Here is a 15,557-nt window from a genome sequence, read left to right on the forward strand (position 1 = left end):
GTGGCCTGGGTGGCTCAGTCGGTTAAGCGTCTGCCTTCGGCTCAGGTCATGATCCCAGGGTCCTGGGATCGAGTCCCGCATCGGGCTCCCTGCTCAGTGGAGAGCCTGCTCCTCCCTCTCCCTCTGCCTGCCGCTCCCCCTGCTTGCACTCTCGCTCTCTCTCTGACAGATACATAAATCAAAAATCTTAAAAAAAAAAAAAAGTAGTTCAACTTTCTATTAGGGTTTTGCCTCAGTAAAACTGTGGGACCTGCCAGGGCTGGAATCCCATTGCCACCTGCGCCTCAGGTTGGTGGCCGGACTCCCAGAATTAACAAAAGGGATTTTTTTTTTTAGGATAGTTATCGAGGAAGTTACCCACTTTCCAACTAAGGACACTTGGACGACTGACTTTACAGAGCAAATCTGCCCCCTTTTAAGAACTCTTGTGTGTCCTGAGATCCGAAATGCAGTGGGTTCTCTTAAAGAAGTTTCATTCAGGGGATGACCAAGAGCTTCAAGAAAACCCTTCCAGGCCGAACCCCTCTGGACCGGGATAGCGAGCCGCGCGGCCCAGTCGTGTGCTGCGGGTACCAGGACAGACGGCAAGGTGGAGGGGACCTGCCGGCCGCACAGCGGGACCCGCAGCCCGACCCCGGCCACTGGGGCGCCGCCCGGGCCGCAGCGCAGGCGGGGCCGGGCGGAGGGCCAGGTCCGCCGCCGCCGCCGCCGCCGCCGCGAGCCCAGACCTGCCCGCCCGACCTGGCGGCGCAGTCTCGCGGGATCGCTCGGCCCTCGCTCCCCGGGCCGCTCGGGAGGCAGCTGGAGTTCCGGACGCTTCCCGGAGCCGCCGTCTCAGGTCGCGGTGGGCGGACGGCCGACTGGACGAGGACCGGAGGGAGGTGAGGCTCCTCGGGCCGGCTGGGCGCGCGGCCGCGGCCCGGTGGGTCCCGGGGCGAGCGGGTGGGCCTCGGGGGCGCGCGGGTGGGCCTCGGGGGCGCGCGGCGGGCTGGGAGCCACAGGTGCGGGGCCGGCGGCGGGACAGGCCGCGCAGGCCGGAGTTTCCGCAGAAGTTGGGGCCAGCTCCTGAAGGACGGGGCCGGGGCCCCGCGCCGCCCAGCCGGGCCGGGACGCTACTGCCCGGCTCTAGGCCCCGGGGCAGGTGCGGGGGTGTGGGGCGAGTTACCGTGCCAGGCGCTGGAAGCCTGGCACCGGGCGGGGGCGGGGGTGTTGGGGTGCGGGGTGCGGTTCGTCGCGACTCAGGGCCCACAGCCTTTCCTCCCCCAGACATCCGTCACCCTCCCGGTCCAGCTTTGTTCCTTTTCCCTTTCGGCGGGGTCACTCCTCGCCCCAGCCCGTGAGAGCTAACTTCGCTCCTCCGGCAGGAATCCTAGACGTCTCCCCCTAGTTGGCCCTTTGAAAAGCAGGAAAGTCTATCTCCCAGAGACTGCCCCCGAAACTGGCTCTTTGGAGTCCTTAAAGAGTTGAGGAACTCACTAGGTCTTAAGGAATTTCCCCGGGACTCAAGTTTTCTCGTGCGTAATCAGATATCCAACAGGGGCCCTTAGATTTTACAATTCTATTAATGCTTTTTAACTTATTCCCAAACCCAGCATGATTTTTTTTTTCCTCCACCCCACTCATCCTCTGCCCCCCTTTTACCATCTGTTCCAGACAGCACAAACGTTCTATCATCAGTTCCCTAGAGATGAGACTTACTCAGCAAATTCTGTATTCTGTGCCAAAGCAGGTGGAAGAGTATCTCCAAAGGACGGAATTTTCCGTCCTTTTTCCAGTGTTAGTTACCCAGGGTGAAAATCTTAACTCTGCACTTTGATGTCCGCATTTGAGTTTATGACAAATGTTGCAGATGCCCTCTCTTGGTTGTTTTTACAGTAATTGACCCAGAACTCATTTCAGGAAAAGAGCTTCCTTCAAAATGGCAAAATAATGAAAGAGGAATTTGAACATTTTATTTTTGGATGGAAATCTGAGGATGAAAAGAGCGATTAATCCCAGCCATGTGGTAAAACCAGGAATTTGAAGAAAATGGAAATGTTGACATTTTTGTGGACATGTGTTTTTCTCCCCTTCATAAGAGGGCACAGTCTTTTCACCTGTGAACCAATTACTGTGCCCAGATGTATGAAAATGGCCTACAACATGACATTTTTCCCTAATTTGATGAGGCATTATGACCAGAGTACAGCTGCTGTGAAAATGGAGGTGAGTATTTCTTCATACGTTGATAGAGAAATAGTTTATGTTCTGCTCTGGAATGAACTATAAATGTGACTTTTTTTTTTTTTTTTAAACACAGTAAGGGATTCCTTTAAGTTGTGCACAACTTCATATTTTGAATACATCCTTTTGAAAATTAATTTCCCCTATTAACTTAGGTTTTGTGTGGTTTTGTGGCCCTTGTTAGTGGATTTGCTTAAGGTAGGGTTTATTTTATATGAGACGTAGTGATGATTTTGAAATATCTTGCACCTAGCAAATATTTTGCTTCCCTGAATCAATTATGGTAGTTCCTCTGGAAATGTGAATTCTGAATTTTTCCTAATTCATTGAACATATATCCTATATTGCTTGGACTAGAAGTGCTTGAACTACATCCCTATATTTTCATAAGTAGTTGTAATGTTCACCTGGCACAGGTTTTCTGAAATAAATCCATTACTGGAAGATTTGGGGGCTCTAGTGTTTCGCTAAAAAGTGACTTTTTTTAAGCGAGGCACTTGAGTACTCTTTGTAAGATACCTGTTAAAAGAAAGCACATGTCTGGGGAGGAGCAGAGTGGCACTAAAGATGGCCTTAGGTACCTCAGTTACCTGCCTCCGGTTTAGAGATATGCAGATTGCCAGGGATGTGTGGGAAGAGTTACCTGTGGAGACGGGAACCTGCCCTCCTGTGCAGATCTGTCAGATTGATAAGAAGTCTCATGAAGGGAAGAAGACAAAGATTTTTGTAGTTTTTCTCCAGAAGAAATGTCCAGGGGTGGTAAAAGCTTTTCCCCCCTCAGAACGTTGCTAAGAGATGAAACTCCTACAATTTTAATATAGACACTAATTTAAAAAGTGATTAGATTTGATTTTGTGCATTCAAAAGTCTTCCACTGTTGTTTAGTTGAATAGTTTTTCGACTACCTCATGTGTAGATTCAGGTCTAAAATAGCAGAGCTTTGGGAGGGATGGGGTGGCTGGGTGATGGACATTTTTTTTTTTTTTTAAGATTTTATTTATTTGAGAGAGAGAGCACGAGTGTGGGGAGGCTCAGAAGGAGAAGCAGATTCCCCGCTAAGCAGGGATCCTGATGCGGAAGTCGATCCTGGGACCCCAGGATCATGACCTGAGCCGAAGGCAGTTGCTTAACCAACTGAGCCACCCAGGCGCCCCATGCAAATTTCATTTCTATAAAATTTCTATACAAATTAAACTGGGAATTTTGGTACTTTTTTTTTTAACCTCTATTCAGACCTACCTCTCTTTCTCCTTCTCATCTGTGCCATGAATACCAAGTCTCCTCTCAACAGTTTTTATGTGGCTCTCAACAGTTTTCACCAGTTGCTCCTCTCTGGTGATGTCAAAGTGATTTTATTAAAACGAAAATCCAGGGGTGCCTGGGTGGCTCAGATGGTTGAGGGTCTGCCTTTGGCTCAGGTCATGATCCCGGGGTCCTGGGATCGAGCCCTGCATCGGGCTCCCTGGTCAGTGGGGAGTCTGCTTCTCCCTCTCCTTCTCCTGCTCCCCCTGCTTGTGCTTTCTCTCTCGCTCTCTCTGTCAAATAAATAAATAAAATCTTAAAAAAAAAATCCACACAGTCCACTTTGGGGGTAACATTTTTCACCATTTCCCTAGAGCTAGAAGAATAGACCTGACTCTAGCGTGACAGCCCAGTCTCTTCATATGGGACCTTGCCTTCCTGTCCAGCTTCCCCACTTGTCCCTTTAGACGTTACACACTCTGCTTCAGCCAAACTGACCTCTTTGTAGAACTCACATCCATATTACTCTCTCTCACTTCTGTACCTTTGTACACATTGTATGCATTGCTTCCTAGGCTCTCTACCTATCGTTCACGTGCTCCGTTTCTGCAGGTCTCAGTTAAAGCAGTAACTCTGCTCATTGAGGCCTTCTTTCACCTTTCTCCCAAGCATATGTAAGCTGCTCACTTTCTATACTCTGATAGTACTTAAAATATACAATGGTTCTTATACTTATTATGCTGCATTGCAGTTATTTATGTGGTTCTCATTAGATTGCAGGTGTGTTGAGAGTAAGGATGGTGTTTATTCATTTTTTCCCAGTGCCTAGTACAGTGCCTCAGAGCATTGTAGATGCACAGTAAAAGCTGAATAAAGAAAAGATGGTGTTTCCTGTTCTAGTAAATCAGCAAAGAGACTTTTACCTCCAAATCTTTACTTTCCACCTCTATCATCTGCAGTATTCAAGTGAAAGAAACTCTGATATTTTTAGGTGGTTTGCATATCACCTACTTTGGATCTGCCTGAGCCTAGTTCTAATGAAGTGTATTAGTTGACATCCTCTATATTCTTTCCCATATTAGCATGATACATGTTTCTTAGAATTTATTTAAAGAATCTTATTTTGGGGGCACCTGGGTGGCTCAGTCGGTTAAGCATCCAACTCTTGGTTTCAACTCAGGTCATGATCTCTGGGTCCTAGAATCTAGCCCCACTGCAGGGCTCCCTGCTCAGCAGGGAGTCTACTTGTCTCCCTTTCTCTCTGCCCCTCCCCCTGCTCACATGTGCTCTCTCTCAAAAAAAAAAAAATCTTAAAAGATTTTTGGGGCGCCTGGTTGGCTCAGTTGTTAAGCGTCTGCCTTCGGCTCAGGTCATGATCCCAGTGTCCTGGGATTGAGCCCCCGCGTTGGGCTCCCTGCTCCGCGGGGATCCTGCTTCTCCCCCTCCCACCCCCCCTGCTTGTGTTCCCTCTCTCGCTGTGTCTCTCTGTCAAATAAATAAATAAAATCTTTTTTTAAAAAAAAATTTTTTTTCTCTTTAACCATTTATATGGAGTGAAAGAATTCATCTTTTGATTGGCTCATTGTATTATAAACCACATCTCAGGTTTTTTTCAAACATTGTACTGTAGTCAAATACTAAATCATAACTGCACATAGCCTGGCTTTTACTTAAAAAAAAGCGCTTTATAACTTTTCTAAAGAACAGATTGTGTTTTACACTTCCAACCCGCTGCCTTCCGTTCCTGCTGGTCCCTGTTGAATTTCCAGTGTTCACTATGACTTAATGTTAGGATGAGGGGCTGAAGAATTATCAGCTGATTACAGCAACCAGTTGTGCTTTCTTAGCTACGAAGAATTCCCTATGTGAACAGATCTATCTCCTCTTTTACGCCTTAGTTTTCATTTTGTATGAGGGCTGTCCTGTTTTATAGTGATAGAATTTATAGCCTCTGTTGTCCTTGCTCATCTGTGATTACAGGAGATGGTTTAGAACAGTGGTTCTCAAAGTCGAGTTCATAGACCAGCAGCTTGTGAGCTTGTCAGAAATGCACGTTCATGGACCCCCCCACCCGCCCCAATCCCAACCTAATGAATCATGATCTGTGAAGCTAGAGCCCAGGAGGCTGTGTTTTAACAAGCTAAGTGTTTCTTATGAACGTTAAAGTTTGAGACCCATTGGTTTAGAGCAAGGAACGCAAACTTTATGTAAAGGGCCAAATAATAAGTGTTTTTGGCTTTGCAGACCGTACGGGCTCTGTCACAGCTAATCAGCTCTGCAATTGTAGCAAAACAGCCATAAACAATATGTAAACAAATGAGTGTGGATGTGTTTTCAGTAAAACTTTATTTACAAAAACAGGCAGTGGGTCATTTTTTGGCCCACAGGCTGTAGTTTGCTCGACCTGGTTTAAGGTATTTGAAAGTGTTCTTAAGGATTATACACACACAGTATGTAATAAATAAACATTATTGTTCATTCTTGTTAATATGTTACCTGAGCTCTATGTTATTTACTTTCTACATAAATTTTTCTTAGGCCAAATTTATCACAGACCACTGACTGGGATATTCTGGTTCTTCGGTTTTGTTTCAGAGATTGCTTGAAATGAGGGACTTTAGTTTTTTCTTTTGTTTATTGGAAGCTGAAGTCATTTGTATTTCAAAGAGTGAATTTACAATTCTGAGTAGTAACTCGGCTTGGTAACGAAAAGGGTGTTGTGCCGCCTCACTGTCCCGAGTAGAAAAACAAATGGCTGCTGGGTTTCCATTGTGTTCCTTTTTGTTTCGTATCTAGAGCATTGTTTCCCAAATTGTGAGGTTGATGTCCCTGGAGAGACTGATTTTGTCCAGAAAGAGCTGAGACTGATCTAGGGAAAATGGAAACAGGAATATTGTATTTTTCTTTTTGAATCGCCTTCATGGAGGTCTAGGCAAAAGCAAAGTCATGTATTGTGTTTGGAACAGCATGTGGCCCTTCCACTTTTGAACAGTCTAAAGGGAAGTAAGCCAAAAAAAACTCCTTTCCTTTCCACCTGTTAATATGCACCACTAAAATGTCTCTCTATCCAATTAAAAATAAAGGAATGGAGAGAAACTGTATAAACAAACTTCTAAGGAAAAAAACCTATTTCTGCTAGGCAGTGATTTTTAAACATTTTCACTTTCCTGCTTTTAGAAGAGTCTAGTGGGCCCCTTCATTTCCTCCTTATTCTCTACTCTTACATCTCCGTATAGAAGGAAAGAAAATATTTAGTGTGACTAACTTTTGTTTTTCAGGAAAGACTTTCTGAATATAGCTGTAACTATTCTGAAAGTAAGTTGTTGAGTCTTTCAAAATGAAACAGATATTGAAATGTGTTCCAAGTCAGTGTGTGATTAGTGGCTACCTTTGTATTTTAAATGTAGAACTCACAAACTTAACTTCCTTTGTGATGCTGTGTTATAGTAGTGATGTAGGAAAGTTGTTAGGGTTCAGAGCCAAGGGCCAAGAAAGAATTCTTGAGACATCTTTGATGGAAAAAGGTTCTTTTGTTAAAGCACGGGGACAGGAGTGTAGAAAGAGCTGCATTGGGGTCATGAGGAATGGCCCATTTTATACTTTCAAGTTGGGAGGGGTTAGGGATAGCCTAAGCCTCCCAGGTATTTTGGAAACAAGGATCCAGAGCAGGGCTAGCTATTGTTAGGAAAAGGTCATTTATTACTCTTTGGTAAAAACTCAGTCGTGAGACTCTTCAGATATATTTCAGCAGGTCATATGCTTGGAGGATGATTGCCAACATGTATCTGAGGGGAGGTAGAGAAAAGGAAGTTTCCAAAGAAATTTTTATGTTAAAGTAGACTTACAGGATCCTGGGGGTCGGGCTAAGATTGCCTTTTGCACTTAGCGAAGTATTAACACCAAGGCAGGAGTTCCTAGAGGAATGTCACTCTTCCTGTTTCAAGGACTTGTCGGTGGGCTGTAAGTAGTAAGGACATTTAATTTTTCTTTTACCTTTGTTTCCCACATCGGTAGTAAGAAAGTACCATGACTATTTCTGCGTCTGCAGAATCAGGGTTAGACGTGTATGTGAACAGAGAACAGTGCTTCTCCTGGGAGACTGAGCTGATAGGCACAAGGTCCCTGCAGGGCCATTCCTTGATATTCCACAATCCAGGACATTACTAGTTATGCCTTCAGGAAAGCCTGTCCACAAAGAGCCATGGTTCTTTCAGACCGTGAGAAGACTGTCGTGTTGTGGTTATTTCCTTTCCTTGAGAATGTGACATGTAGATAATGAAGCCTTATTACTCTGGTTTGTATATTTGTCATGTATTCATTCATTAATATTTGTTGAATGTGTACCTGAATGTGTAGTTTCCCTGGAATTAGAGTTTTTCCAAGTTACAAGTTTTAAATTAAAAAGTTGGCTCTTTACTGGACAGATTCTTTTGTAGTATCAACCAGTTATTGTGTATATTTGTCTAATTTCCAAAATAAACAGTCTTTTGGAGAAATAATTTAAGATTTATAATGCTGCCTGCTAAGAACTATTTTAAAAATAACAAGTATTCCATTGTGGAAATAATGCAATTCCTGCTTTTTCTTCTCTTGTATTCCAGGCTCTGGTTTGTATTATTTAAAGAAGCTCACTTGCCTGATATTGGTCACATTCATGAAAATAAGTGACAAAGTTTGCATCACTTTCTTGTATCGTTGTCTGTTAATAATCTCCTAGAATTTACTTGAGATCTCTGTAGCCACTTTAACGGTATTTATTGTCTGAGGTGTAAACATATAAGGACCCCTTTAGGTGTGCCTGGGTGGCTCAGTCGGTGAAGCGTCTGCCTTCAGCTCAGGTCATGATCCCGGGGTCCTGGGATCGAGCCCCACGTCGGGCTCCCTGCTCGGCGGGCTCCCTGCTCGGTGGGCACCTTGCTTCTCCCTCTCCACTGCTTGTGCTCTCTCGCACGCACGCGCTCTCTCTCTCAAATAAATAAATAAAATCTTTTTAAAAAATAAATAAAGACCCCTTTAGATCTTAAGTGACTCTGTTGTCTAGCTAAGGCCTATCACTTTTTTTTCCTCAATTATTTTTTAGACTTCTTCGCTTCTCCCCAATTTTCATTACCATGACTAGAAGTTGACTTTGTTTTGGTGCTTTTTTAAAATAAGGAATAAAGCTTTTAGCACTTTTTGAGAATTACTGTGTATGTCCCCATAAGCAGAAAGCACAGATCCCGAGCTGAGAATCAGATATTTTGCGGCACTCGGTCTTGTACATTAGTAAAGGGCTTGCTTCCTTGCTTCCATGTGGGATTCATGTTTCAGCAAAGTGACAGATGCTTATATATGCTCTGTCTTTTAGTTTAGTACTGAGGGAGTCAAGGCATAGCTCGGATACTGGCACAGGACCACTCTGCTCTGCTTTGTGTATTTTTAAAAAATCAAAATATCTTTCTTCTTTTGATCGCTCTCTAGAAAATTCTAACCCAAACTTTCTCTTGAGGATCTTACAGCGTCACCAACTCCAGGCTTACATTATGATTCCTTCCATTGTCAAGTCATGGCATGGGCAGCTAGCTGGTGTGTCTTAAGGAAAAAGATGGTAATATGGCAGAAGCAGACACTCTGAGAGGGTACACAGTTCGCTCGTGCTGCTTTCCTGTGTCTTTAATATCCGCTAGGGCACTTGAAGATGGAATGCTGCTGGGTATACCTGATGTCATGAGTTGGTGAGTTAACTGAGATAATACTCAGTTCGTGAGAGGTAGCGTCCAGTGGTTATGTGTAGGTGTCCCATAGTTGTATCTAGTCTCTACCAGGAACTACTAGCAAAACCAAGGTGGAAGGCCCTTTTGTTTATTTAAGGTTAATCTCCTCATCGGAATATATCTATGACAGCTTTATGTCCTAAATATGGTGGGCCAGTGCGATGTCCTATGAAGCAGCAATATGGTTAGAGTCTTTGACGATGAAATTGAGGCACAGAGATGAAGAGCTGATGTTACTCTAAGGTGGTGCTTCTCAAACTTTGGCGTGCATGAGAACCATCTGAAGGGCCTGTTAAAACACAGATCACTGCCCCCACCTGAAGAATTCCTGAATCTGTAGGCTGGGGTGGGATGGGGAGTTTGCACTGCTAACAAGTTCCCTCGCAATGCTGCTGCTGCTTACTCAGGGACCACTCTGAGAACCACTGCGCTAAGGCAAGTGGGGAAAGATGTGTTGCTGTCCTTCCTAGGTGAAAGTAAATGGCTTTTGGAAGCAAAAAGCATTGGCCAGATTAGCACTGGCCTGCGTATGAGGTGCCAAGACTGTACTGATTTGTTCTAATAGAGAGCACATCTGGAAAAGCATCTTAGCCATTGGATTAAGGTTGCTTGAGACAATCTATTAATAACATATTTGGTTGTGCTGGAGAGTTAAAGTGGACAGGTGCTAAGAATTACACCCCTAAATATGTTTTCAGTGGTGTTATTAGTCCCTGAAAGTGCCCCCCACCCCAACTTGTAGTATTGCTTTTGATTTTCTACCATGGTAGAGGGAGATTTCTAGTGGTTTTCATTTGGCCTCTTCTACCATAATAATGTTTATCCAGGGAGCCGTATGGTGATTGTTGCTAAATACAGCTATTTGAAGTATGCATGCATGGACTTGGGAAATTACAATGGGTTGCGTTTGGGGTCCCACCAAGCCCCTGTCGTGAGCCCATTTATCATCTGACCTCCAGGAGCCTAATTTCTGAAACTAGCTCATTGAATCGAGAATGAATACACCTGTATCAGTGTATTTTAGCCCTGTCTAAAATTCTGTTCTTTCCTCCTTAATCCAGCACACTCAGAAACCAATATAGTGAACATTGTCTTACAAGTAATGTATAGTCCTCTTTTCCAGATTTGATTTTGACTTGACCCTCCTAGGGCATGCTGCGGTAGAACTCTGCTTGTAGGTTGAGACGTTGAAGAGTGGTTGAGATGTGGTATGAGGCTATTTCTTTTCTTCTGACAAAGCAAATCTTTCAGATGAGGAGCACCTGCCCCAACAGACAAGGGATGAGAGTCTGCTCCGAGGTCTTCAGGTTCAGAGAGCTCTGTGTGAGTACTCTGAACCTTATCTTGTACCCCCACTTCAGATCTGGGGGTCCCACTGCTTCCAGATCACAATATCTCTCCATCTCTTATTTGAAAGAGAAGCAGATTTAACCAAAATATAATTTGGCAACCTGCGGGATCAAACTGTGCATTTGGTTTTCAACTTCTTAAACCTTAAATCCTTTTAATCTTTGTATTTCATTCCACTCCTTGAACCAAGAATTGAGGGATGCCAGTTTGTCACTCTTTTCCTAAGCTAAACAGTGTCTCTAGAAGCTCACACCTCAGCCCACAGTGCTTGAATACCTCATGCTTTCCATACGATCTTTGGCTTCTCTGGCAGTAGCCACTCAGCCTTACCTTTACTGGGCACATCATCCTAAGACATTTGGGGAATTTAAGTGATTACAAGGAAAATGCAATTAGCTGGTTTCCTACTACATACCATGGGTTGCCAGATTTGCATCTCCAAGTGCTGGCAGAGTGTTCACTGCTCTTGGCCCCAGTTAGGCCAGAACACCAGTTCTAGGATTCCTCCTGTCTCACCGAGGTCACTTCCAACCCATTCTTTATATAATTGCTGTACCAGTCAGTCTTCTTGGCTGCAAACAATAGAAACCAACTTTGACTAACTTAAGCAGAAAATGGACGGATATTGGATAGCTTCTTGAATCGCTGGGGCGACTGGAGAACCAGGTTCAGAATAGAGAGAGGAGCAGAGGGAACCAGGACACAGCTAAGATCATACCATAGGATCAGTCTGTCACCAGTGCCAAGGCCATTGGACGCTTATTAGACCATTGTCCCTGGATACTTATTTTGGCACTGTGGGCCTTATCGATGCCTTAAATAATCTGAGTGGATCTGTTCTTTTGCACAGCTTTCTCCCCAAGAATCACAATCCTTGGAGCACCCAAATGGCCATGCTTAGATTACGTGCCTATGTGTTTATTGTCAGGTCGCACCCCTGCACCTGTCCTTAAGCTTCTGTAGCATCTCACCTACTTTGGGATTCCCAAAATAGGGCTGCTGGGCAGATGGAAATGATAAGCCTTCACTCCAGAGCTCAGCGCAAGACAGGATTACCTATCAAGGAGGAAATTTCATTGTAGTGCCTACAGTTGTTTTGAAATTTATGTCCAGCTCTGCTACTCAAGTCTTTGTTACGTTCTTTGTAAACTTTCTGAGTCATAAAATGTCCTTAGAGATTATCCGGCAATTCATCACTCTCATTTTACTGATGGATGGTCTGAGACTCCAACATGGAAAATGATCTGCCACAGGTGGGCAGGAGTAGTTAGTTCATGACACGGCTAGAGCTGGAATTGGAACACTGGCATTTTTTCCGACAAAGGATTATATAAAATACTTTGCATATTTTGGTTCTTATTGTCTATTTATCATAGTTTGACTCTGGTTATATTTGAGAATGGAGGCATCAGTTGCCTTCTTAATTGCCTACTTCTTCCTCATCCCTGCTAGTACTAATAGTAACTACCACAGGATTTCTGCCAGGGGCTAACCATTTCCTTAAAGGAGGCTACGTTTAATTTCTCTGAATGTTAAAACTATAATCAGCTGACTATTTTATTTTATTTTTTTATTTTTAAAGATTTTATTTATTTATTTGACAGAGACACAGCGAGAGAGGAAACACAAGCAGGGGGAGTGGGAGAGGGAGAAGCAGGCTTCCCGCGGAGCAGAGAGCCCGATGTGGGGCTCGATCCCAGGACCCTGGGACCATGACCTGAACCGAAGGCAGACGCTTAATGACTGAGCCACCCAGGCACCTCTGGACTATTTTATCTTATTTTATTTTTTAAAGATTTTATTTATTTGTCAGAGAGAGAGAGAGAGAGAGTGTGAGCTCAGGCCAGGGGAGCTGCAGGCAGAGGGAGAAGCAGGCTCCCTGCCGAGCAAGGAGCCCAATGTGGTGCTCAGGACTGTGAGATCATGGCCTGAGCCGAAGGCAGACGCCTAACCAACTGAGCCACCCAGGCGTCCCAGCTGGACTATTTTAGTTACTATTGAATAGTAGAATCTCAAAAGCATTGATATTTTATGTTGTGGTTGGTTACCTGATGAGTTTCTGAGCCTTCTTTGAGAATGAAATTTGAAAAGGAGAAATTCACAAGTGACAGCATGAAGGTTACTTACTGAGAGACTTGAAGGAAGTATGTTACTAAGGGGGGAAGAAAGGGAGCAGGCTGATCAGACTAGGAGCTTTGAATCTTTGCTAAATTCACATATTTACATAGCACTTGTCCTGCTAAATAGAAATACTAGTTTAATAATATGATGGAATTCAGAGTATAAGATTATGGACATAAGAAATGTCACATGAGCCAAGTTAGAAGTTTTTCCATCTCAGGGCTTGGTTTCTGAGAAACACAGGACATTTGTGGAAAACCATAAGTGATTCCTATCAAGTTTTTTAGTTCAAATGATTTGGGAAATATGCTCATTCTGTTTGTTGTTTTCACCTGATTGGGATGAGTTCAGTAACAGGCTGACTACCTATTATTTGAAGTGCTCTTATTCTATAATTATTTGTTTTAATAAACCACCTGCATCAGGAGGTACATGTGTCATCTGAAATGTGATAAACAGAGTTTGAGGTGTTATACTCTTTGATTATGTGTACTGTGAACATTTATTTTTCAAACTGAAGACTTTTGTTTCATGTAGAAGTTTACCAGCCCTCTTTGGATATCTGTTTTCCCCTTCATCCTTATTGGCCTTCTTGCCCATCTTGTGGTTTGGGGAAGGGGAGTTTTCAGGGAGAGTTGGGTGGTAGGGTAGTGTCAGAGTTAAAGAGGACATACTCTGGAGTCGTATGGACGCACGTTCACATCCTGGTTGCCACCTACTACTTAGGACGCTCGATGAAAGTTGCTCATAGAGCCTCGGTGTCCTCATCTGCAGGGTGAAGATAAGAACATCTCTCACAGAGGATTGTTGTAAAAGAATTGGCACATGAAAAACCACAGTGCCTAGTTTATGGCAAGTGCAACTCTGATTTGTTATCAGTAGCTCTAGTGTTGGTAAAAGGAGCATTAAACAGGAGTAAGGGCACTGAAATTCTAATTCAGGTTAGATTTGGGGACTTCAGTAACAACTTCAAAAAGCAGTTGGATTCTGTTTTCTCACTTTTAACCTGAAGGTCTGGATTAGGTCAGTGGTTTTCAGACTGTGATCTCTGGAAATGCTTTGAGGTCACTGGCAGGGGAGGGGAGCAGTGAGAGGTCTCTCCAGGGGAGAGCTTCCTTTTCAGCCGGAGCAGCTGTGCTTTTATTTATTTAATATATCGGGCTTCTTTGTAATCTCTTATTTAAAGAAAATCTTCTTTGGCAAAATACACACACACACACACACACACACACAAACACATTTAGAAAATAATAGACTTAAAAGTCCACTCAAGTCCCTTCCAAATCTAAAATTCTTCATGTCTTTTAGTTTGCAGCAGAACTTGAAGGTGGTCCACACTGGATCTGACCCGAAGACATGTTTTATTTGTCCTGTATGGTATTTTAAATGTTTATATTAAAGTGCCAAAATTTAAAATTTGGAGATTTTACATAAAAATCTAGATTCTGTTTCCTTCTGAAAGATTGGTATCTCTGACAAGTCTGTGCCCCCGTGGCAGCTGCCCCCAGCTGCTCCCGCTCTCTTCTACCCTCTGGATTTACCTGCCTGGCCTCTGAAGGTATTTGAGGGTTCAACAGCTGATTTATTGTCTGCTCATTGCATGAACCCCAACATTATTGGATTAACCCGTGCTGGCATTCTAGAAGAATTAAGCAAAGGATGGGACTTGCCATATTTGCCCTGTAAGGAAATGATTTTAACATAGCAAAAGGACATGTGTCACTTTCATTCCGCCTGCCCTTAAACTGGACAGTAAAGAGTTCTTAAATGCTGACTAGCTATTACAGAATGACTCCTGAGTTAGAATTAAACACAGTGTATTTTCATTCTTTCCACTATAGGTGTGATTAACAGACACTCAAAAATTTTAGGAACGAGGCTGATTTGGGAATAAGGAAATAAATGCTACTAGTTGCCCATGGTTCTCCTTCTTCCACCTCAGCTCCAGAACGGGTACTCGCACAGTCTGGGCATTCTCCCCCTTGCGGTAGAGAAAACTGAGAGAAGTATTCTGCTGTTTGTTCTCTAACAAGCTCCTGTTAGGCACCAAAGGGTCGGACTTCGATCATTCGTATAAGGGCAATATGGTGCACCACCTGTGGAGGGCCTGTCTTTGCCTGGTCACTTTGCCCCATCAGCACACGGTGAACTCTCCACTGGCCCAACGTCCTTTAAAGCTCTTGTTCTCTAATTGTTGGGTGTGGGTTCTGTATGTGCCCTTTAAATCACACTTGTTAATTGTAGTGTTGTAATCACATCTCATATTTACTTATTTTTTCTATGTTTGTCCTTTCATTTACCGGGAAATATGCATTGAAATTTCTCATTAAGATCATGGAATTCTCCATTTCTCCTTGCAGTTTCGTTGCTTTTTACTTCATACATTTTATGCTATTTTATTAGGTGTATACAGTGCTCAGCAATGCGTTTTAAAGTATATCTGTTGCAATTTATCCAGAATCTAAATGTTTTTTGGTAGGAGATATTTAGTTGGTCACACTCCTAGAAAGTAGAAGTCCTCATTCTTTTTTCTTTCATTTCCTACATTCTTTCAGTTGCTCAGCATCATGTCACATTTTTATTTTATTTTTAAAATTTTAATTCCAGTGTAGTTACCCTATAGTGTTATATTGGTTTCAGGTGTACAATGTAGTGATTCAGCAATTCTCAGTATATTACTCAGCGCTCATCAAGATAAGTGCACTCTTTAATCCTCATCACCTGTCTCACCCATCCCCAACCCACCTCCCTTCTAATAAACATCTATTTGTTCTCTGTAGTTAAGAGTTTGTTTTTAGGGGGGCGGGATTGTCTTTTTTTGTTGTTGTTCCTTTGTTTTGTTTCTTAAATTCCATTTATGAGTAAAAT

At 43.4% G+C, this 15,557-nt stretch overlaps 1 protein-coding gene across 4 annotated transcripts in view; it reads left to right on the forward strand.

The window, feature by feature from the left end:
* Positions 1-718: 718 nt before the first annotated feature.
* FZD6 (frizzled class receptor 6) overlaps positions 719-15,557 on the forward strand; it is a 37,477-nt gene continuing 22,638 nt past the window's right edge. The window contains exons 1-2 of one of the 4 annotated variants that reach the window (XM_032415955.1): positions 719-881; positions 1,876-2,205. In XM_032415955.1, the coding sequence (XP_032271846.1) occupies positions 2,029-2,205 (177 nt within the window). In that variant the 5' untranslated portion in view covers positions 719-881; positions 1,876-2,028. Of the gene's footprint in view, positions 882-1,051; positions 1,142-1,875; positions 2,206-15,557 lie in introns of those variants that run through there. The other 3 variants (XM_032415957.1, XM_032415956.1, XM_032415958.1) reach the window with 3 other exon arrangements.

The sequence above is a fragment of the Phoca vitulina genome, unplaced genomic scaffold, assembly GCF_004348235.1.
Source record: "Phoca vitulina isolate PV1807 unplaced genomic scaffold, GSC_HSeal_1.0 scaffold18, whole genome shotgun sequence".
Classification (NCBI taxonomy): Eukaryota; Metazoa; Chordata; class Mammalia; order Carnivora; family Phocidae; genus Phoca; species Phoca vitulina.